This window comes from Corapipo altera, unplaced genomic scaffold (assembly GCF_003945725.1).
Source record: "Corapipo altera isolate COAL_440 unplaced genomic scaffold, ASM394572v1 67, whole genome shotgun sequence".
Lineage (NCBI taxonomy): Eukaryota > Metazoa > Chordata > Aves > Passeriformes > Pipridae > Corapipo > Corapipo altera.
Genome location: NW_020884906.1, coordinates 852,888 through 875,093, shown reverse-complemented (window position 1 = coordinate 875,093; position 22,206 = coordinate 852,888). Strand labels below are relative to the sequence as shown.

Sequence of the window (22,206 nt, the reverse complement as noted above, 5' to 3'; positions counted from 1 at the left end):
GGACTTTAGAGCCATTGGGTGATCCAGGGTTGCATGTTATAGTTACCATTTCTCTTAATATACACATTTCATTCTGAGGCTTACAAGAAGAAAAGTGTGGTTGCTGATGCTTAGTTATATCTGTAATACTTAAGAAACCCAAAATATCTCTTAGTTTTCCTTTGTGCTCCTCCCCTGCTGTGTGTAACACTGTCGGGGGGGTTGATTCTGCTTCTCACCTTTGTGGGTGTGCTGTTTTGTTGCTTGATTGGGTTTTTTACTATGGGCTGAAAGCAGCATTTTCTAGGGTTAGGGTAACTTTTTATAGGTTAAAGTAACTTTATTAGGGCTAGGGCTGCCAAGGATGGATTGGCCTCTGCTGAATGTTGTATTCTCCTCAAAAGAGCCTTTGCTGGTCACTCTGGAAGACAGTCCAGGCAGCTGATGGACCCCAGATACCAACCCAAACAGAAGGCCCTTTGCTAGTTTGTAATAATAGTGGCTTTTGTCCAGAACTGTCTTAAACAGATTACCAGACTTTCCCACGAAGGGCGGAACGTTCTTGCAAAGTCTTGAGGGGTCTGTCCTTACCCTTTAGCAAAAAACCCTGAACACAGAGGCCCTCTGGACACTTAACCAGTTTTTGTCAGTTCTCTGTTGAAATGAAATGTGATTTATGGAAGAAAACATAAAGATGTATTTGTGGGCAGATTTTTCTTTAATGTTTTAAACAATCTTGTCCAGCCCAATAAGTTTTCCCAGGTGGTTCCAGTTGCAAAAACACTGTGGGGTTAACTATTGCAAATATGTTAGTCACCAAAACAAAGGAATGACAACAACTACCTGTTGGGCTTGTATGGTGATTCTTGGATGTCAGCATATCTTAAAGGAGAAAGCACGTTTGTTGTCCAGAATCTTGAAGCCCAAAACTTTTCTGTTTGAGATCAGGGTTTCCTAAATGCTGCTGCCAGATTTGAGCTCCATCCAGTTACACAGTGGTGCAAACTTGATCCAGATCGGGTAGGAGCATGTAACTTTATTTCTGTCAAACTAGAGAATGTGTTGTGATATTTATGCTAATTGTGGGAGGACAGGCTGTGGCTCCTCAGCATCATAAAGTCTTCTCTAGGACAGATGTCTCCTGAAAACATTTTGGGTAAGTTGGAATGCTGTAATGACTTTGCGCTGCTTCCACGCGCTGTCACATGTCTGCAGTGATTTTGATGTGGTAGAAAGAGCCCAGAGTGCACTTAGCTCTGGCTCTAGAATGTGTCTTTTAGCCTTTATTAGAAATATTTGTCCACTCTTCAATCCGAAAGCTGACAGGTGAGCCCACGAGTGCCCCGGTGCTCCGTTCAGTGGCACCTCACTGTGGTTGCTCTGTGGTGCCCTCCCCGTTTCACTCTTCAGCTCCCCGTGTGTCTCATCACGTGGTGCAGCAAGGGTTAACACGTGTCCTCCCTGCCTCTTCCCAGGTCACCAAAATGGTCAAGACGGTCACCACCAGGACGGTGCGCCAGGTGCCGCTGGGCCCGGACGGGCTGCCCGCCATGGACGGCTCGTCGCCCATGGGCAGCTACACGGACTCCATCGACAGGAGGTACCTCAAGAACGGCGAGCGCTACATCACCCCCCAGGCCTCCTCCACGCTCACCAGGTCCTACAACAGCTACAACGACTCCTACCCCGAGAGCCACGAGGGCCAGTACCGCCCGTACCTCGGCCACGACGGCTACGGGGACCTCTCCGACAGCTACGGCAGCTTGTCCCGCGGCGTCGGCTACCGGCCCCGCTACGCCTACGTGCCGGGGAGCGCCTACCGGCCCGACGATGGCAGCTTCACTTTGCCGAGCAGGAGGGACAACTACGGTCCCGTGGCCCAGCCTCAGGTGCCCGTGGGCAGCAGCGCTGACCTGAACCGCTCCCAGCCCGAGCGCTTCCAGCCGGAGCCCTACGGACTGGAGGACGACAACCGCAGCCTGGGAGTGGATGATGAAGGCTATGAACTGGATCCTGATTACTCCACTGTGAACAGGAGGACGTCTGCAGGTGTGCCAGAGAGAGGGAGACCTCACAAAGGAAGGTAAAACCCCTTTGTTCCTCGCAGTGCTAACCTGCAGCTGTTTGGCTTATTCGATCACGTGCGTTCAAAGTGTTACTGATCTGGTAAGTTCTGGAGTTATGTGACAGAAAAACAAGTTGCCCGTATCATTAGCCCATAAATGACTGCAAAACACACATGAAGTACAAAAGAGAGTGAGAGTAGGGCTCAGGAACCCTCTCACTGTGTTTCTGGGCTGCTTAGTTCAGGTTGATTTTAGGAAAAAGGACAATCTTGTACAAGGGGACTAAGTTAATTTTTTTCTTTTCTTAAAAAAGACTTGTGACTGCATTGTGTTGTCCTGGAGCCATCCCACACTAGCAAGGTGAAAAGAGGGATTTGTGATCTGTGAGACTTCTGGCAGGTGTGGCTGTGTGCATATGTGTGAAACAAAAATGATGAACAGCTGGCTGGGCTTGCAGACGAGCTGATACCTGCTGCTGAAGGGGTGCCTTGCTGTGTTAAGGCTGTCTTGGGAGGTGTTGGGCAGCCTCAGCCCCTGATCCTGTGCTAACCACACACCCTCACTGCATGACCAGGTTGTGCAGAACCTCACAGATCTTTTTTTTTGTCCTGTGCCTCTATAAAGACGAGATAAGAGTATCTGTGTTGCATTTAATGTAACTAAAGTGATGAGTCACAAATTACTTCTGGTTCAGCCCAGTTTCTAGGGGATGTTCTATTTTATGCCATGTTTTTTGATATTAGTTGTTTATGCTGGGTTCACAGATATCTGCTCCTGCATTTGAGGAAAAGAATCCAAGACCCCACAAGCTCAGGGAAAGAGTCGTGTTACTCAGCCAAAAGTCATCTTGTATGGACCTGAAAAACTTGTAATGCTTTGTTTTCCAAGGGGTGTACAAATTCTACCTGTGCCTGCATGAAGTCATGTCCTCGTGGTTCATGTTTTGATATAGATTTAGTTCTCATTCTTTTCCTTTTAATTTAGAGCAGTTGCCAGAGCTGTAAAGAGGGTCTGGATCCACTTGCTCTGTGTGTGTAGACAGTCTTCAGACTTAACCCTTCTGCCCTGAGGCTTTGCTGGGTTGGCCGTGGTGGTCAGTGGGGCTGTGGAGGCCTTTCTGCTCTCCTGGAGTGCTCGTGCTTGGAGGTGTTGCCTCATTCGTGCTTTCATAGCTTTATCTTCCTTCCTGTGTCCAGACGTTCATTTTAAAGCTAAACAGAATCAAACACTTGGAAGTTGTCTCTATATTTAAAAAAGAAAAAAAAAAAGAAGGCAAAAACACAGTGCAAAGGTGTCAGGGTATCTCCCAGAGCAGCCTTTCAGTCCCCCTGGGATGTCTTTGACCTTGCAAGCTTTGCCACCAGTGGAACCACATCTGTGTTTTACGGGGCTGAAGGGAACATCTGCACCCAGTGGGTGCCAAAATACTGAGCAATCTATCAGACTTGAATTGGTGCTCCTCTGCCACTAAACAAGTTTACATTTCTCATTTAAAAACAGTCAGGTATCAATGATTTTAAATTTTTATTAAAATTTTTCAAACTGTATGCAAGATGAATAATTAAAAGTATTCTTAGAACCTACTCATTTGCATTTTAAAAGTTTTTTGGTGTTTTTCAACATCCCTTTGATTTATTGTTGCACTTTGGATAGGACCAATTCACAATTTTTCTATTACATTTCTTTTGTTGTGTTTTTTTCCTCATATTTAATATGATCAAGAGGCTTTGACAAATAATTAGCCTGACTGTGGCAGCAAACTTTAGCTGTTGAGAACATAAGAAGATTCTATGAGGGCCTCTTCATAAGTAGTTACTTTTTGACATTTCAAAGAAATACTTGAACAATTCAATAAACCTGCATTTCAGATATGCTACTGATCTGCAAGAAACTGAAGACTACAAATAGTGCTTTGTACTGGATGAGGGTAATTACTAACTTATTATTCCTCTCTAGTTTTTTTTAAAGTAAGTTATTCCTGTGAAAATGATTGACTGAATGTGATAAATCGGTGGCATTTCTGGTTTCCAAAGTTTGTGTGTGCAGAGCAGGTTTAGGAACAGCCCTGGTAGATGTTCTGCACTGCACCAGCTCTCAGCTTGGGCACCTCATCGTGTCACAGATGGAATTCTCGCGCTGACCCACCCGCTGAGTTCTCTCTCCTTTCCTTCCCAGTAGCTGCTGCCCCATTTGTTAATGGTTTAAAGGCAGAAGAAGAACCTTTCCTGTGAGTTCCCAGGCTGGAGCTGTTCTGGGTGAGGGGACTGAGTGCAGGTTTCTCCTCTGAGTCGGTGGCAGTGAGTGGGACTCCCTGTGAGAGGAGGAGACAGCTGTGTCTGGGGGGATCCTGCTCAGGGGGATGACAAGCACAGATTGTTCTTCCCATGCCTTGGCTGCTCCATTGGATCACAGAGATAAATAAACACCTATTGCACTTCCCCTCTGTCATCACCAGCCTCATAAGCTACTTATGTTTAGTTTTCAGTTGGGGAAAAATGTGCCTCCTCACAAACATCTACAAATCCAGAGAAATGCACAAAGACAGATATTCCCTCTGTTGGCTCTTCTGTGCTTGTGCCTGGGTTTCTTTCTTGTTTTCTTTTATACTGAGTCTCTGATGTGAGATATATTAATTTCTGCAAGAGTACCTGGTACTTAATGTTCTTTCTCTCAGCCTGTGCTCTGGTTTGGTGTAAGTCAGGCTGCATAATAAATTGAGGGAGAGAAAGGCATTTGGGGTGTATAATACTGATTTAATACTACTCAAGTTTACTTATGAGGGTAATTACACATCTTTAATTGGGTTTATTACCTTTTTTTCTTCATTTGATGGGTTGCATTTATTATATTAGGAGGTGTTTTGCTATAGCAGTCTTCCAGTGTTGCTAGATCTGTTCCATACAGTCCTTTTCGAAAGAGAAACAGGAAGTACTGGATATCTTTTATTTGCAAAGGGCATCCCTACTATTATTTGAATATTTCTTGATTATTAAATTGAAGTTAACACAGATGAACTGGGAAAAAATGCTAAGTCATAATTCATCTTGTTTATTTAAATTATCTTCTGTTCAGCTTTTCCTTGCCTCTGTGGTAATTCCTTTCCAGAGTGGATCACTGCAGTTTGCACTTGCAGACTCTGGAGCAGCTATTGCCAGTGTTACTGTTCCAGACTGGACAGGATATAAATTTTTTATGTTGACTAAATCAACAACAAAACACTTTTCTGCTGTTAAATTTTCCATGTCAGAAACCTGATCTAAGAGACTGAAACTACATTTCGTGGTCATTTCATGGTCCAAATTATTATTACCATGAAATGGGCCAGATTTTCGATTAAATAACTACAACAGTAGGTCTTTCCTGTTTGTGTTGTGTATAGACAGTGTGAGAATACTGGAGTTACGTTCATGTCAGTCTCCTTCTGATGTCTTTTTTGGAATCCCAGATATAAAGGCCTGTATTTGTAGGTAAACTGTCAGTCAGCACTTCTGTCCTAAGCCCACTCATTCCAAGTGTGTGTGGGCAGCACTGGGATGGGCCATTATGGGCCAGGAGCTGTGGACATACCTGGGCAGAACAGGGCAAAGCAAACACCGTGGACATTTTGAAAAATACCTGGGTTTTTTCTGAGCCTCTGCCTTAGGTGAATTTGCTCTCAGTCTGTTCCTCTCTGGTGGCAGAAGGCTGGTGTGGCAGTTCAGTGTGGCAGGAGGTGACCTGAGTCAGCTCAGCCCTTGGCAGTTTTTAGGTGGTTCCAGTCCAGTGGATTTTGGTGTTTTAACCATGTGTTCCATAATTCAGACTTGTCTCAGCAGAGGATTCACTCCCATTTTGGATCCTCTTGTGTCTCCTCTCAGGGGACAGAGCCTGGCAAAAGCAGAACCTCAGTCTTGCAGGGTCTTCACGTTTCCTCTTCAGTGTTTGGCACAAAGTTCCCAACTGAACTCTCAGGCCTTTCTGGTCTTTTATCCAAAGCAGACGCCAGCTGCAAACTGTGGGGAATGTAACACATACTGTATAAATTGTTGAGGATTAAATGTTTAAATCCCTCACCTGTTTACTCAGATGTGCCTGTGTTGAAGCCACGAGGAAGATGATAAATGCACAAGCTCTTTCCCCGTTTTTATCTGTGCTGGAATACGTTTTGATCAGTGCCCTGAGACAGGTGATTAGTGAGACCCGTGCCATCCTGAGAACTCAGCTGCCTGGCTCAGACAGATGGAAGGCAAGCTGCCTGCAGTCAGCCAGTCTGGCACAGTACCAGACTCCTCAGTCCCGGGAGTAAAGAGCTCTTGGCCTCCTGAGAACCAACGACTGGATCTGCTGCAGCTCTTGTTGCTCCTGTTCTGCATCGTGGCTTTTCCTTCCCAGCACAGCTGCTGCTGAAAGTGAAAAGTGGTGTTTGGCCTGCACCAGTCTGACTCAAAAAGATGATTTCTTTACTCTCCTTGTGTGTAAATGTGTTGGTGCTCAGGGTGTTGTGTTTAACTCCCTGATAGACATGTGCTTTTGACTTCTCTGTTGGCCAGTCCACCCTTCCTGTCCTTGGAGCCCCTGCTCCAGGAGAGGACGTGGGGGTCTGTGGTACTTCTGCCTTGTGCTGCCTCAGCAGTTGTTTTGCTCCTTTCAGACGATCTGTTTTGGTAAACTCCTTCCCTTCAATGCTGTTCAACAGTGGCAAAACTGATATTATACAAGGGGAAGCTTTGAATATTTCAGCATTCTTTTTCTTTAATTGCAGTATGGTTTGTTTGTGGTTGGTTTTGTTTGGTTGGGTTTTTCCCCCTGTTTTTTTTTTAACCTTCTTCAGCCTTGATCTGTGTTCAGTCATGTGACTCTGAATTGATGTGATAATTGCCCTCACTGGGCTTTCTTGTGCAGCTCTTAAGTCATACCAGGATCTCAGAGTTTCTAGATAATGATTGGGGTCTTCAAGGGTCAAGTGTTCAGGTGTTTTCTTTGCTGCCTTGTGCAGTCGTGGAGTTTTGTTACGGTGCATTAACCAGCGGCTCTTGACACTGTTTCATCCTCACAGGTGTGTTGGACCTGACCTGTGTGGGCTTCCTTCAGCAGTTGTGTTTTTTGAATTCATCCTTTCTCTACAGGTACTTGAGAGCTGCTGTCTTGTTTCAAAGTAGCTGTCTTTGTGTGCTGAGATGGGGGTGTTAGATGTGCGATCTCTTTTTTCTCTGAGGAGATGGTCCAGCAGCAGCAGGTTGGGGTTGGCAGGAACAGTTAGAGGTGAATGGTTCATGTAGGGATGGGGCTGTATGAAAACACCAGCACCATGTTATGTGGTGCTCTCTCTTCTGTCATGACAGCATTGCAATTTAAAGTCCTAACTGAAGTTTTATTTTGGCAAATGTAATGAAACCAAGGAGTTTCGTGTGGCACAGGAAGAGGAAACAGAGTGAGGAAGATGGGCCCATCTGTGTGGTTCTGTTTGGAGGGCTTTATGGAAATAAAGCAAACAAACTGCATCCCAAGACAGTAATTATCTTTGTGTATTTGCACAGATGAGAGGAACAGAGAGACTTAATTGTGCAGGTGTAATTGAGGTGGTGCACAGTTATCTTGTGGCAGCTCACAGGACTGAGACATGCTGAATTGCAGGTTACCAAGTCCAGAAAGCAACAGCTGTGCAGAGGGCAATTATTAAAATTAATCTTCTGCTACTTTTCTTTTGTGCAATCAATAAGAACTCTTAACATGAGGATGAATTTGAGAAATGAGATTTTGTTTTAGTTTTAATGGTGGTTATCACAAATTTGCATTTGTGAAAATAGAATTTTGCTTGAGGAGTAGCTAAAAAGTTTTGTTAATCCTTCTGCCCTGTGCACATGCATAAAAGTAAATCTTTTCAATGTTGTTTCTTTCTTCTTGGAACGATGGAAACAGCTTTGTACTCTAACAGAAAATAGGACTGTCCAGGCAGTGTAAATTACTGTGTAGAGCAACTACTGAATTATACATACACAAATACTGCATTGATAAAAGGATTTCTTCAGATTCGTTCTGGGGTTTGGATACTTGCCCATTTGTATCCTTTCATTCAGTTTATGGTCTAGAACAGCAATTAAAGCAACTTAAAGTCAAGAGAGGCACTTTTAACATTAAAAACGTTAATTGTTCAAGGCTAAGTTCAGCCTCCACCTCCGGTTGCTCCTCTCCCCAGAGCCTGGTTTAATTAGCAGTCCCTTTGGGATAACAGCACGCTCCATTTTCTTTCTGAGTTCTGGTAGTCTGTGCTTGAGCATGACATCAGAAATGGTTCAATAACATCACTTAGTGCTTCAGATGAAAGATTTTAAGAATCATTTTGTAGCAGTTAAAACCACTTGCTTGACTGTGAGAATGGCAATACTGGGACAGTAATGAACCCGTCCAGGAAAAACCAGTAAGGTAAAAGGGTGCTGCTGGTTTGACAAAAAGTTACACCTGAGAAGTTGGTTTATGGTAACATTGATTAAGAAGAGTGTTGGAGTACACTGATGTGAGCATCAACACTGAAGTGTACTGGAACTTCTCACATGTGCTGAAAAGTGTCTGTGGTCTCTGCCCAGACCTTGAATGCCTTTAATTAGAGTTTGGTTTGTTTCAGAAGTAGCAGCATTAATGAAGATCAGTGTTTCCTACTGAATGTAATCCAGCTCCGCTGTAATTGTTTTGCTAAGTGACCAAAATGAAAGCAATCTGTTTGATGGCTTGCAGTTCCTGTCATCGTTTCATTGCCAGCCAAACAAACACTGTGCTGGAGTCCCATCACTGCCGAGAACTCCACTATGGTTAATTTTCAAGTTACTACAAATAAATTATTGGAAATTGTAAACACGCTGCCCCTGATGATGTTTGTGATACTGAAAGGTTTGCTCACGGCTGAAATCACTGTGCTGCCTCAGAGTTACAGCTGTTGAAATGTGCCTTTTTCCTTTCTTTCCCCCCTTCCTTTATCTGGGGCCGTTGTTTCTCGCAGGGGCTACGAGGACCCCATGGAGCCGGAGATGGTGGAGGAGAGGATCCCGTACCTGCACGGCGGCTACGCGGCGCCGCTGGCCCAGCCCGAGCGGGGCAGCATGGCCAGCATCGACCGCCTGGGCAAGCGCTCCCCCTCCATCGACAGCATCCGCAAGGACCCCCGCTGGAGGGACCCCGACCTGCCCGAGGTCATCGCCATGCTCAGCCACCCCATCGACCCCGTCAAGTCCAACGCCGCGGCCTACCTGCAGCACCTGTGCTACGAGAACGACAAGATCAAGAAGGACGTCAGGCACCTCAAGGGGATCCCCATCCTGGTGGGCCTGCTGGACCATCCCAAGCCTGAGGTGCACCGCAAGGCCTGCGGGGCTCTCCGGAACATCTCCTACGGGAAGGACAACGAGAACAAAGTGGCCATAAAGAACTGTGATGGGATCCCCGCACTGATCAGACTGCTGCGAAAAACAAACGACATGGAAGTCAGAGAGCTAATTACAGGTCGGTGTCTGTGTTGTCTTTAATGAATTAGTCTTTAGAACAGTCCTTCCAGCTCAGGAGCCAGAATCTCTGGAGATGAGAGCATTGAGGGGGAATTTAGCTCCCTGGCTGCAGCTGTTTCCTCAGCTGCACCACGTCCGCGGTGCGGGAGCACCGAAGGCACACGTGGCTGTCAGGAGAGGATTGAGATTGTCTGTGCATGTGGGGCACTTGGCTTTCCTGGCTGCTGAGAGATGGATGATGCTTTCTTGGATGTAGCATGCAGCTGCGTGGGGTTGAGTTACTGGAGCCTAAATGAGTTATAGCAGCTTCATTGGCAGGTAATTTGTAGTGCACTTGCCCTCAGCGTGGTGTAATCATGAGGTAAGATATGCTAATCTAAATCTTTCCTTGTTAATCTCTTACAAAACAGTCCTGCTGCTATGTCCCTGCTCTTTCATATTTATGGAACAGTCAGTCTCCTCAGGAACACTTCCAGCCTGCTGCTGGGGACTCTCAGGCTGTATATAAAGTTGCAGCACTTCTGGGCTGGAAAACTCAGATTTTGGGGAGTGTAGGGCCTGCTTTTGAGATGCTCTGGATGGGGGTTGGTTTGTTGCAATGATGGGAAAATGGAGAATTACGTTTTAGGTTACTGAATTCATGCACACTTTGCAGGGAGTTTTCAAACACTTATAACTCCATTATTTAACCTGTTTTTATTTGAACTTAGTCTTGGACGTTGTCCAAAAAGAGTAATAAAGTATATGCCAAGTTTCAAAGTTCAGCCATTAAGTGGAAAAGGGTGGAAAAGTATGTCAGCTCATAAAGTAAGGAGAAAGATATTGTTCTTCAGTCTCCCATAAATCATGAGGAGTGAAATGGATTTCCCTTTCTCTTCTCAGCAGCCACAGGGGATGTTTGGATGGAGACCAGAGCAGTTCCAATGACTTTCAGTGCCAGAATAGAATTTCTCAGAAACCTTGTGAGGGTGAAAATGGGTCTGGGGCTGAAACTGTTTACTGCCTTATCAGTGTTGGATTCTGCAGGCAGACCTTATTACAAACATGGATTAAGCCATTAGAAGTAATTCTGTAATCTCTGCAAAAAATTATAGTAGCTCTCCAAGTTTTTACTGGTAGTCATAATTCTCTGAGATGAGCAGTGGCCTTGGGTGTTCCATCTGTTCTTCCCCAGCCATTACAGGATATTTAGCAAACTAGGTCTAAATATATAGTGTTGAAACTAGCAGGGATATTTTTCCAGTGAGCTGGCAAAGGAGAGCTGTCTCTTGTCAGAGAACCTCCAAGTAGCACATGCTGGCTGTGCTTTGAGAGCTGGCTGTGCTCTGCCTTGTAACACGGGAACTCTGCAGGTAGTATTTATATTCCATTTGTTGTGCTCATTTAGTATGATGGCAGACTGAAATTTATTTATTTTTTTAAATAAAGAATATCTGTTTATCTACTGTTCTAGTTTAATCAAAACTCATTTCTGGAGTACTGAGAAGCAATAAATTTATTTCCTTATATTCAAGAAAGGTGAAGCCAGTCTATAATTTACTCTGAAGGAATATCATTATAATGCTAAGTGGTAATCAGTCACTTCTGAGATGACAAAAACAAACTGGATGTTTTTCCTTTTCACTATAAATGACGATTGCTTTGATTTCCAGTTGATTAATTAGCTTTACAGTTCAAATGCATTTTATTTGGCAGTAGTTCTTGCTAATTAAATGCAGTAGTTTTATTCCACTTTGCTTTTTGTTATTTAGAGCTCTTTATTTCCTCTTACTGGAAAACACTAGGAATACTAAGGGCATTAACCTAAACAGATGTCCAGTAACAGATGATGTGCATTTAATCTCCACCTAACCAGGAATGCTTTCATTGCACCTCTAAAACTATCTCAGCAGATCTGGTGTGAGCCATTCAAGCAGCAGCACGGGAGAGGAGTATCCCAGCAATGCCTCTGTGGCTGCTGCTGCTGCACTGGCAGTCGTGTTCAAAGCTCTGGCTGATAATGTGCAATTGTCCACTCGTAAAATGAGCTCCAGAAGTCAGGAGGGAGAAACAAGAGCCAGCCTGAGGTGCAGAGGGAGCGTTCAGGCAGGGCTGCTACAAAAGGCCTGTGTTGTGCAGCCTCAGGAATTCCGAGCTCAGTTCTGCTGTTCTCCTGGAAGCAATCTCAGCTTCCTATCTTGGGTGCTTTTCCCTAGTGTTAAACCCAAGCCTGCCTTTGCCACCAAAGTTTTTCATTCTGTCTGGAGTGAAATCTCTGGGGACTCCACCAGCAATGCAATGAAAAGAGAAGGGAACACAACAGCATCCAGAGTTTGCTTGTTTATTGCTTTTAACAGATTGAAGTTCACTGTGACACATTGACTTTTCTGTGGTTTAATATTTCTTTAACTCAATACTGGCTGCTTTTCAACAGCTGAACAGTAATCATCAGCTCGTCCCAGATGTGGATAAATGATAAAATAATCCTACTTTCCAAAGAGACTTAAGTATCTTAAAGAAGTTTAAATAATTCAGTTGTCTGAATTCAAGAGCACTGCAGGCTTGCAGTTTTGGTTCTCTGGGTGTGGCACACTGCCTGCCTGCAGGACAGGAGGTCCCTGGCAGCACGTGGGACACACTGTTTGGAGTGGCTGTTTTCTGGCAAGAGACAGCACCATTCCCATCTAATTGGAGTCAGTCCTTGGCTTTAGTCCAGCTCTGTGGCCTCTCCTTGCTTGGGCTCTGCTGCAGCTCCACAGCTGTCCAGAGCAGGATGGATCTGCCTCCAGCTGGGTCTGGCACTGGATTCCTGGAGGGGGGAAAAGCCACCCCAGTGTGTTACAAACAGCTCAGAGGTGGATGCAGATCAGGGGAGCGTGAGGGAGGAATCAGATGTGTCATTTCAGTGCTGAACAGGTGAGGCTTGTTGGGTCAGGAGTGTGTTCACTTGACCCATCCCCAGGATATCTGTTTTTGGAGAACACAAATTAGACAACAGTATTGACATGGAATTTTGGAAGCAGGCTGTGTACTACACACCACTACTGCCAGACTAAGCCAGTCTGTAGCTTCTTTCTGTCAGGTAGCACTGGGTTTAGAAGAATCTGAAAAACTTCTCTGCTTAGTGCCAGCTTTGTTTTACCAGATGTTCTCAATATACCTGCAAACAGCACTAAAACATGATGTCCCTCATCTGTGGAGTGTGTAAAAAATACCTTCAAAACTCAAGATACATTCACAAAATACCACAGATCTCACTTTTCTTTCTTTTTAAAGTGTGGAGTTGCAAAATGTTTCCCATCTATTGCATTGAGAAAAGCTTGATTTAACTGTTAGGGTGTCCATAAATAAATCATGAGTGGAGTTGTGTTGAGAAATATTCCATGAATTTCTTACTTGCATCTCTTTCTAGTCTTGCAGCTGTAGTGCTGAACTCTCAGAGGATCATTTTCTTGAGAAACAGAGAAATGAGGATTAGGGTGATAAGGAATTAAATCTGTTCTGATTGGGAAAGCTACAAAAGTTTTATCCTGAGTGATAAGGTTTTTGTAGAGGAAATGTTCCCATCAGATATGCAAGACCAAAATTCTATTACATTCTTTGAAAAGCAATCAGAAGTTGGTCACTTTAATGAATAATTTTGTTCTTCGTGAGAACATTGGAGTAATTTTGTTGTTTAATGACATTGCACTGATTTTAAGTGGTGCAGGACGTGATTTTCCCGCTGCCAAATTGTCTGTAATTGAAAAATGATTGACCTTCAAAATACTCTGCAGATGAAATATTTTGCTGTGATGCTTGAGTGGTGACTGGCAGATGGATGAGCGGGCTCAGAATTCCCGGGCACGGGGTGTTGGGATCCTGTTGGCTGCTCCCATGTTGAGGTTCTCAACCTGAGCCCCCCTGAGGGTGCAGAGCTCCAGCCTTTGGGGCTTCCATCCCAACGAGTCTGTCAAACAAATGCCTTCAGGCCCAACGTGCAGCAGGTGCTCAGGGAATATACTGCAGAGTGCTTTATTTTCCTACGTGATAAACTCTCCAGTGTGGACCACAGGAAAGGAATGAACGGCTTCTGGTTTCTTGGTGACATTGGATTTTTCCAAATAAGGGTTCCCCCTGGGTTTCAGAATAGCATGTGTATATTCTGCACAATTTCTTTAGAAATCTTTCCCCAACTCCAAGGAGGCAGAGTTTTAGGAAATTAAGGCTGTAGCCCTAATCACTTAATATTACATGAGTTATGTTTAGAGTATTTTGTTATAAATTTTTACAGTAATCAGTGCTTTTGAAATAAAAACTGTTGTCCCTGGTTAATATGTTGAAAATTCAGGGATATTGGTTGTAGTTGGAAATAGGTGAGCATATTACAAATAGTATTTATGAATAAAATATCATGACTGTGATCATCATCTGAAAAGCAATAGTTCATCCTTGTCTAGTCCTGAAACTCCTACAGTCTGTGGTCCAAAAGGCCAATGCTTTCAGTGAAAGAGCCCAGAAAATTGAGATAACTTCATTTCCCTTGTGCTGCTGTGTTAGTGACATGACTTCTCTGGAGTGCTATTCATTTGAATTGATTAAACTTAGAGTTTTAAAAACAGCGTTTGCAGCTTGTTAGATCATTAGTGTGTTATGCTAATAGAGGCAGGGAATGATTTTTAAAGATGGATGTCAAACTTACAGGGATTTTTCTTTTTCACTTGGATTTTTTCTTATGCTGCAGAATGCTACAGCCTGATCTGAATTTGTTCCCTGACTGTCACTATCCGTGTCTTCCACAGAATTTGTTTTCTCTAGAGCTGAAAGGATGCTGGGATTTAGAGTTCTTGATTTCATAATTTTGAATAAGAAAAATGTCTTGTCAGTGTGTTTATTTTCTGTGTCTTTCTTGTGGAATATTCTCCCCCTGAAGTCAGTCTTGAACCTGAATTTTTAACCACTGCAAATACCAAATGCTCCATTTATGGTCCTGTGAAGGAACCCTGGCATAACCCTCCAGAACCAGGGAATTCTGCACCCCCTGCTCTCTATTTCAATCTAGGTTGGCTCCAGAGATGATTATCCTATATCACTTCCTGGGGTTTATCCATCTTCTTCAGTGCTGGCTGTTCACATTTTGCATTTGAATGTTGAAGTCCTGAGCCAGCCATGCATTTAGGGATTTAATTGTAGTTATCATTTATATATCAGTAAGTCTGATATGCTTAAGGAATTGGTATTTAATAACTAAAGAATGTCTAGTGAAGTATTTAAAATTAATGGGGTAGCTTACACGTCAGGTTTTATAGTCGTATTATAAATATTGACTTGCATTTATTTTTTGCATGATTTATGTTTTTGAGACAGTTTATTATGAGAAGTAGAGGCTTTCTTCAGTAACAGAATGGAGCCAATTAGCCTTTTCTGCTTGGTTTTGGGTTTTTTCTTATTCTCTAACAACTGGTGTTTTGCAGCAACAAAATGGTGATTTATTGTAATGGGTATAAAGAGAAAATTAATTCATATTTTACCTACAGAGTCTTGTTTTAAAGCTAAAAAAGTAGGTTATGAAAATCTCATACAGTGTGTTGTCTCTGAATGGCAAGGGCAGTAGGCCAAAAAGGCATTATTTTTGTATGGTTTTAGAAGAAGACTGAAGGAAACATTCTGGTGTTCATTCTGTCTGCCTCCAAGCTTCTTTATTAGTTAATATGGAATCCCAAGTCTGAACAGGTGCCTGGGTTTTGTAACTCACTTTGGATGGGAGACAAGACAGATTTGCCTCAAAACTGGTGGGTTTTAAAGCTTCAGGAGGTTGAACCCAAAGGCCACACCTTTGTTGTTCTGGTGTTGTGCTGGGAAGGTGTGAGAGGAGGTGCAGGGCTCAGTTTGCTCTGGAATATGCACAAATTCATGGTTGTAGTGACACAGGGAGCCTCAGGTTAATGTTGTATCTGCTGAGGAAGGATTTCCTGCGTGTTCTGTGGAATCCAACTTTTCCATTTGTGTCTCTGAAATTCTGCTAGTCCTCACACTTCTCCTTGGAGAGCAGAAGTGTGCGTCTGGCTGCCTGCAAGTGTTGTTACTGACAGTTCTCAGATGGTGCCAGGCTGGGGCTGTGCAGAAATTGTCTCTGAAGTGAATGTTCTGGTTTAGTCCCACTCTAATGAGGAGTTCTGTCAGGACACTGGTACAGGTCTGCTGGGAAGCTGTATCACTTACCTAACACAGGGTACTTTGTAGTTGTAAAGCTGTTGTTCCATTATGCTGGTTTTGATGTTTGACTTCTGTCTGCTTTGCCTCATAATTGAGGTAAAAATGAAAAGACAGAGGAGTTTTGGTTTTCAGCTTCTTCAAGGAATCATATGCTTGTGGCACCAGGAGGTTTGAACACAGATATTGCCTGTGACAGGAAAATGTGAAAGTAAATAACAGAGAGGAGACTTGAATGAAATATTATGTTGTGCAGAAGATAAGCATAAGATCAATGATCCTCCAGAAATTCATCCCTCTCAGGACTTGCTCAATATATTTGTCTGCTGTACTGGATGAATTTTTACTTGTGGCATAGCTAGACTTTAAAGTGTTACAAAATTTGTGTATAGCAGAAAAATTCTATTAATCTGCAATAGCACATCGCTTTTATGTACTCTGTTTGTAGGGCTTGATGAGTTCAACAATATTCGTGTCTTGATAAAAATGTATCCATGCTTTTGAAAGGTTCTATTTCAGCAGCTGTGGCATTTTCCCTAAGCTAGTGCTGGTCTGGCTCCTCACCAAGTTGTTTTGCCTTTTTGTTTAGTTTTGTGCTTTAACCTTTGAGCGATTCCCTGTGAATTCAGTGATCCTGTTTAATCCAGAGGTTTTTAGTTGTTATTCTTTTGTTATTTAATAATCACTGTTTCTCCTGCAGGCACCCTGTGGAACTTGTCCTCCTACGAGCCCCTGAAGATGGTCATCATCAACCACGGGCTGCAGACGCTGACCAACGAGGTGATCATCCCCCACTCGGGCTGGGAGAGCGAGCCCAACGAGGACTCGAAGCCGCGCGACGCCGAGTGGACGACTGTGTTCAAGAACACCTCGGGCTGCTTACGGTGAGACACCTGGCACTGGGCACCTGGCACTGGGCACCTGGGCACCGGCTCTGGGGCTGCATTTCATTGACAGGAGTCGGATCAGAAGGGAAGGATCCCATGTCCTTGTTTTTGCAGGGATATCCCCGTTCCAGTGCCGCAGCAGCAGTGCCGGGGGGGGTTTGCCTGCCACAGACTCTCTTGTAGGACTCACCAGGGGGGTCTGTGCAGTGGGGTCGGTGTGAGGAGCAGGTTGTGTGTCCAGGTGAGGGGCAGAGGGTTCATGGAGGGCACTGTAGAACACATTGGAGGTGACCAGGTGAGGTTAAACCACCAAGCTGAGGACACAAAAGGCACTTTGCAATGTGAACTGTGCTGCAGGTGCTGGGAATCCCAATGACACTCACTCCAGTGGGGTCAGTGGCTGTTTCTATGAACTTTTAGTACCTTTCCTGCTTCCCTTGATGGTGCTGGTTTTATTTATTTGAAAACTGTGTTTTCAGATAACTCCCTCCTTGAGTTTTAGGTCCTTTCCTATGAAAAGGCATTTTTTGCAGTTGTAAGGGAAGTATTTTCCTGGAATTACACAGACCTTGAAATACTTAGGACCTATGGGAAATTAGAACTACTGACTACTGGATATTCCTTCTACTTTTCCTTGCAAAGGAGCCTTTTCTTGTTAGATACTGTATTTGCATTTCTGAAAGCACCTGGAGAGCAGCACAGTACCTGCTGGAAGCTGGGGTGAGGAGGAGTCTGAAAACCTTGGAAGAACCAGTGTTCCCTGAACAGTGTTGTCTCTCATTTCACTTTGGAGATGAAGCAGTGATGCCCAGTTTAGATTCTTCAGCTTTGTGATGAAGTCAATTAGTTTGAACAAAACTAATAAGGTTTTGGCATCGTACCTGCTGTTGCTCTCAAGTGCACTTCTGTCAGAGTTCTGCTGATTAATGCAGCTTCAGAAGTTGGTTCATTTCTGTTTCTTGTGCTTGTGGTCTCTAAATTGCAATAACTATTCCCCTGAGTAACTTCACAAATGCAGAAAGTAATGAAAAGTGTTCTGAAAGGGCCCATTACTGAAATTATTTGCAGTCCCAGTGGAAGCTGAGGTCCGTTAAGCAGGCTCCAGACATGGGAGGGTTTTACTTACCAGTGTCTCATTTTCTAACGGTGTTCTGCAAGAGGAAATTAGTCATGGTAGGGGAATAAAAGGATTATCCCAATGAATGTGAGATTCTCCAGTAAGTGTAGACAATAAATTCATCATTAGTAGACTAGCCTAATCCACATCATAAAATTTTATTAGTATGTGGATCCACCTGAACTTCTGCATTCCAGGATATCTTTGGCTTTGTTGATTGGTTGTGGGGTTTTGGGTTTTTTTTTTTATTTAACAGTAAGGCACTGGTTTTACAGGAAACACAAAAGCTTTTGCCCCTTTGGACAGTGTATTTCTAAAGTTAATGAAGAGGGGTGTGGAGCATAGTAGGAATGAGATATGTTAGAGAATTTGAACTTCTGATGTTTAAAAGTGGTCCTGATGCACTTAAAACACATCAGGACAGCAGCCAGTGAATTATGAGTGCTGTTGGTACAGGGGACTTGAGTGAGATGAGTGAGTCCAGGACAGGACAGATGCAGGAGCAGGTGGGTAGGAGCTGTCTTCCAGCTGATTCTGCTTCCTGAATATCACATACCTTTTGTAGGGCACTTCCAGATCTGGGCATGTAAATGGACATAGCAAAAGTAATTAACATTAAAACTGTTGGAAATAATTTTGCATTGTTTGTTGAAATCCTCTGCAGCTTATCCTTAAAAGCAGCAGCAAGATGTGCTGGTTAACACCAGCAGAGAATAAATTGTTGCAGCCATCTGTGTGACAGACGTCAGTGTTGAAAACCCCTTTGCCTACACTTCTCTCACTGACACAGTAGCTGCTCTTAGAAATCCAGTTTTCCATGAATGGAGCTTATTGCAGACTGCAGCCTGTTCCCCAGTTTGATATTTAATTGGGAGGTTAGTCCTCCTGGTAGTGTGCCAGCCTCCCTGATCCCCTTTGGAAGCGAGCCTCAGGTGTGGGCTGTGTTGTCTTCCCAAACAACAGAGACTCTCTGAGCTCCTGAGGTTTTGGGTGCCCTTGCAGTTCAGGTATCTAAGCAGCAGACAGGCATTATGCATGCAGGATGGTGTTCCTTTCAGGATCATTTTTTCAGTTAATGAAGTTTATCAACAGATGTGGGCGAGTTTGTTTCAAACTCAGTGATTCACAGCGTGAACTGCCAGTTAATTATTGCTTCCCTTTTTTTTTTAAACACTGCTTACTCATCTTTACTTTGTTCTTAATCTGGGTCTCTCCTTTGATAATGTGGAGCCATGGAAACCCTTATTTCAAAGTGATTAAAAACAAGTAATTAAAAAAAACCCAAACCCCACATTACAATTATTTACCTTTATCTCTGCTTCAAGACCTGATCCATCCCACTTTCCAGTCCTCTGCTGTCAGCAGTACTGTTTTTGCTCTGTGTAGTCTGTAAGTGTCTCTCTCTCCTCACTCTGGGGTTCAGGTCCTGGTTGGTGTGCAGGTGAATTGTATCCTCATGGTCCCCTTGGCTCAAGTGCCTGGGATGGATGAGCAGCTGGAATGACAGCCCAGAGCTGCAGCAGGAATGGGGGGGTGCAGGGAGGTTTCTGCAGCAGGGTCAGTAATTGGGGCCGGTACCTGAGCAGAGATCTGAACTGCACCAGAGCTGGGAATGAACCTGATGAGAGGATGAGAGGCATGATCCATACCCTCTGCCCCTTGGCCAGAGCCAGGGCAGTTCCTGCCTTTGTACAGCCTGAGTTACCCATGTCTGAAGGAACACCGGTCCCTCGGGGATGCTCGAGGCTGATTTTCCTTGTGTGGCCTCAGGACTGGACCTGTCTGAGCTGCCTTTGTCTGGGCATGGCTGAGTGACACTGGACCTCTGGTCATTTGGAAATCAGAGGAGCTGTGCAGTGTGTATCATCAGGAAGGCCATTCATGTGCTCTCTCTTTTGCCATGTTACTGAACTCTGGGATTACCTGGGATCCTTGGCAGGTCCATTCCAAGCTGCCACAGGTAACTCCACATAAACACACAGGGAGAATCAGAGGGAGAAGAGGCAGCTGGTTAAAGTCTGTATTGACTTTGGAGACAGTTTTTACTTGAAGGGCTCCTTCTGAAGTTAAGCCTTTTTGCATGACAGTGTCCATGGTAGGGATCTTTTGAGTCCTGGCTTCATCTGGAATGTGACTCGTGGGTTCTCTCTGCCATCTCACTCTGTACTTGACTTGCTAAAAGCTCTGCTCAAATAAATGTTTTGGGAATGCTGTATTCCTCATTGCAAGCTTGGCAACACATCCAATTTGCAAAGGATGGTCTGGTAATGAAATGTTTTGGATGCTTTTCCTGTAATCTTTACCAAGATTTCATAAGCCAATGCAGGTGATGGTAATTTTGTCTCCATTCTCATCCTGAGATCAGGAAAAAGATGCTTTGTTGCACTGCTGTGTTTTGTTTCTAGGGGCAGACCCAATATGATGAATGAATCTGCAGTATCCATAATCATTTTACTACTGAAAATGGTCATGAGCCTTGTGAGGGATTCTACCTTGGGTGTAATTCTCTAAAATAGAGGTATTCTTACATTCTGTTGAAGCTGATAAAAGAAACATGTATGATAGAAGTATGGAAAGGAACAGTAAAAAACAAAGCAAAGTGAATTTTTGGTTATGAAAAAGTAGGACTGGGGAAGAAGTAAGGAAGACATTTGGTGCTAGGAGGATCATTAAATATGCACAAATGTTCCTTCATTGCATTTACAGGTTTTATGTCTTCACATTGCATTTTATTCTTCTAGGTATGTGTAGAATGTCTGTTCTAGTTAACTGTCCTTTTTTTGTAGTCTTTAAACTCCTGAGTCCCTACTGGGGTTTGCAGTCCAGAAGCATTTGTCTTCAAATTGTACTGCAGTTGAAATAATGTAATGGTTTGGTGCATCTTAACAAAACCAGTTTGTGACCCTTTCTACAGCTTTGACCCAACCATTGAGGTGCTTTGGGAGAAGAGTATGAGCTGAGTTCTTGGGGGAGAGATGGAGCTGTGGCTCATGTGCACCCAGGCAGGGCCAGAGACCTTCACCAAGTCCCCAGGGTTCTCCTCAGGTGTTTCCCTGCTTTCCAAGGGAAGTGCTGGGTCTGTGGGTCAGAGCACTGCTGAAGTCACATCACCTTTTCTGTTTTCTGTGGAGATACCCACCATGATTCCTAGTTCTCTGGAAGCTGCAAGGATTTTAATGGTTTAAAAATTAAATTCAGTCTAGGCTTAATTGCTGTTTTCTGCCTAATTACTTTTAATTCTCCCTTGGATTTTTTCACTTCTGAAGAGGACAGAGTAGAACTTAGTTCCTAAATTGCCAACTTTCTTGCCTCATTCCTGTGCTAAACTGACCTGCTGTCAACAAATGTTAAATGAATTAATTTGCATAGCAAACAGATGCAAAGTGCTCCTTTTTTCCAGGGGTACCATCTGTAGCTGCAGCATTTCTTGTCAGTTCTCCAAGTACACAGAAATCCACATTCACAAACAGCCTCAGGGTTCAGAGCCCTGGCCGTGCTGTGTGAACACAAACAAACTGCACCCACCTGACTTGCCCAGAAAACAGGTATTCTTCAGCTCAGGATTGCACAGAACAGCTTGTCCAACACCAGCTCCTGAGAAGGGAAGGGACAACCTGGTGGCTGGAACTGGAACACGAGACCTGAGAAGTGTGGATTTATTTGCTGTTCTGCGACTGCACTGACATAATTACAGGCAAGATTAATGGTGGAAACCTTTCTGTGGTCTAATTTTTAATGGCCATCTCTCCTTCTGGTTTTGAGACTCAGGCTTCTGAGTGGATCTGGACTTCAGTCACTGATCTTCCCTTTCCTGTCTTTAATGTGGGACTGGCACCTCTGTTTGTGCCTTCCCCTGAAGCTGGTAAATACCAGCAGTTCAAGGATTCTGAAAGGGTTGATCCTAGAGACATTAACTGGGAATAAGCAATTCCTGTAGGTATAAATTAAGAGTTTACTCCCATGGAATCAAAGCCTAAGAGGTCTGGTAAGCGTGAGATAAAGACTCCGGGGATTCAGAGCCAGAAACAGAACTGCACCAGGCTGAGAAATGATGTTTAAGTGTCTGCAGGCTCCTCTTAGGTACTTCAGAGGAAAGACGACTGCAAGAACTTGATGGTAAATCATTAATACTTAGGATGTGTCAAATAGAATTTTTTAATGAGAATGTCTTAAGCCTTTCTTTCTAAGGAGGGCAGAGAGCATTGTGCTGCCTGCATGTGCATCTTGTCCTGCAGATATGACTTGCTTCAGTCATGGGTAACAATGGCAGTGATGTGTTCCTTGAGTCCTCCTGTCTTTGTGACCACAGTGTGTGTGTCCCACACCCACACAGCACCTGCTGTTGTGGCAGGGGGTGTGTGTCTGTGAGGCACAGGGAGGGACAGGAGGTTTGTCAAGCAACGTGTGCTCTTGTTTGGCCAGAAAAGATCTGTCTTTGCACCCTGGAAACAGCTTCAGTGAGTGTATCAGTGAGACTGGTGTGCCTGTCCTTTCTTCCCATACAGTGAGAC

At 44.0% G+C, this 22,206-nt stretch overlaps 1 protein-coding gene across 8 annotated transcripts in view; it reads left to right on the top strand.

The window, feature by feature from the left end:
• Nucleotides 1–22,206, top strand: part of ARVCF (ARVCF, delta catenin family member) — a 238,021-nt gene that overhangs the window by 161,119 nt on the left and 54,696 nt on the right. For all 8 annotated transcript variants that reach the window (XM_027652025.1, XM_027652023.1, XM_027652027.1 and 5 more), the window contains 3 exons: nt 1,455–2,062; nt 9,019–9,518; nt 16,392–16,575. In XM_027652025.1, the coding sequence (XP_027507826.1) occupies nt 1,455–2,062; nt 9,019–9,518; nt 16,392–16,575 (1,292 nt within the window). The remainder of the gene's footprint in view (nt 1–1,454; nt 2,063–9,018; nt 9,519–16,391; nt 16,576–22,206) is intronic.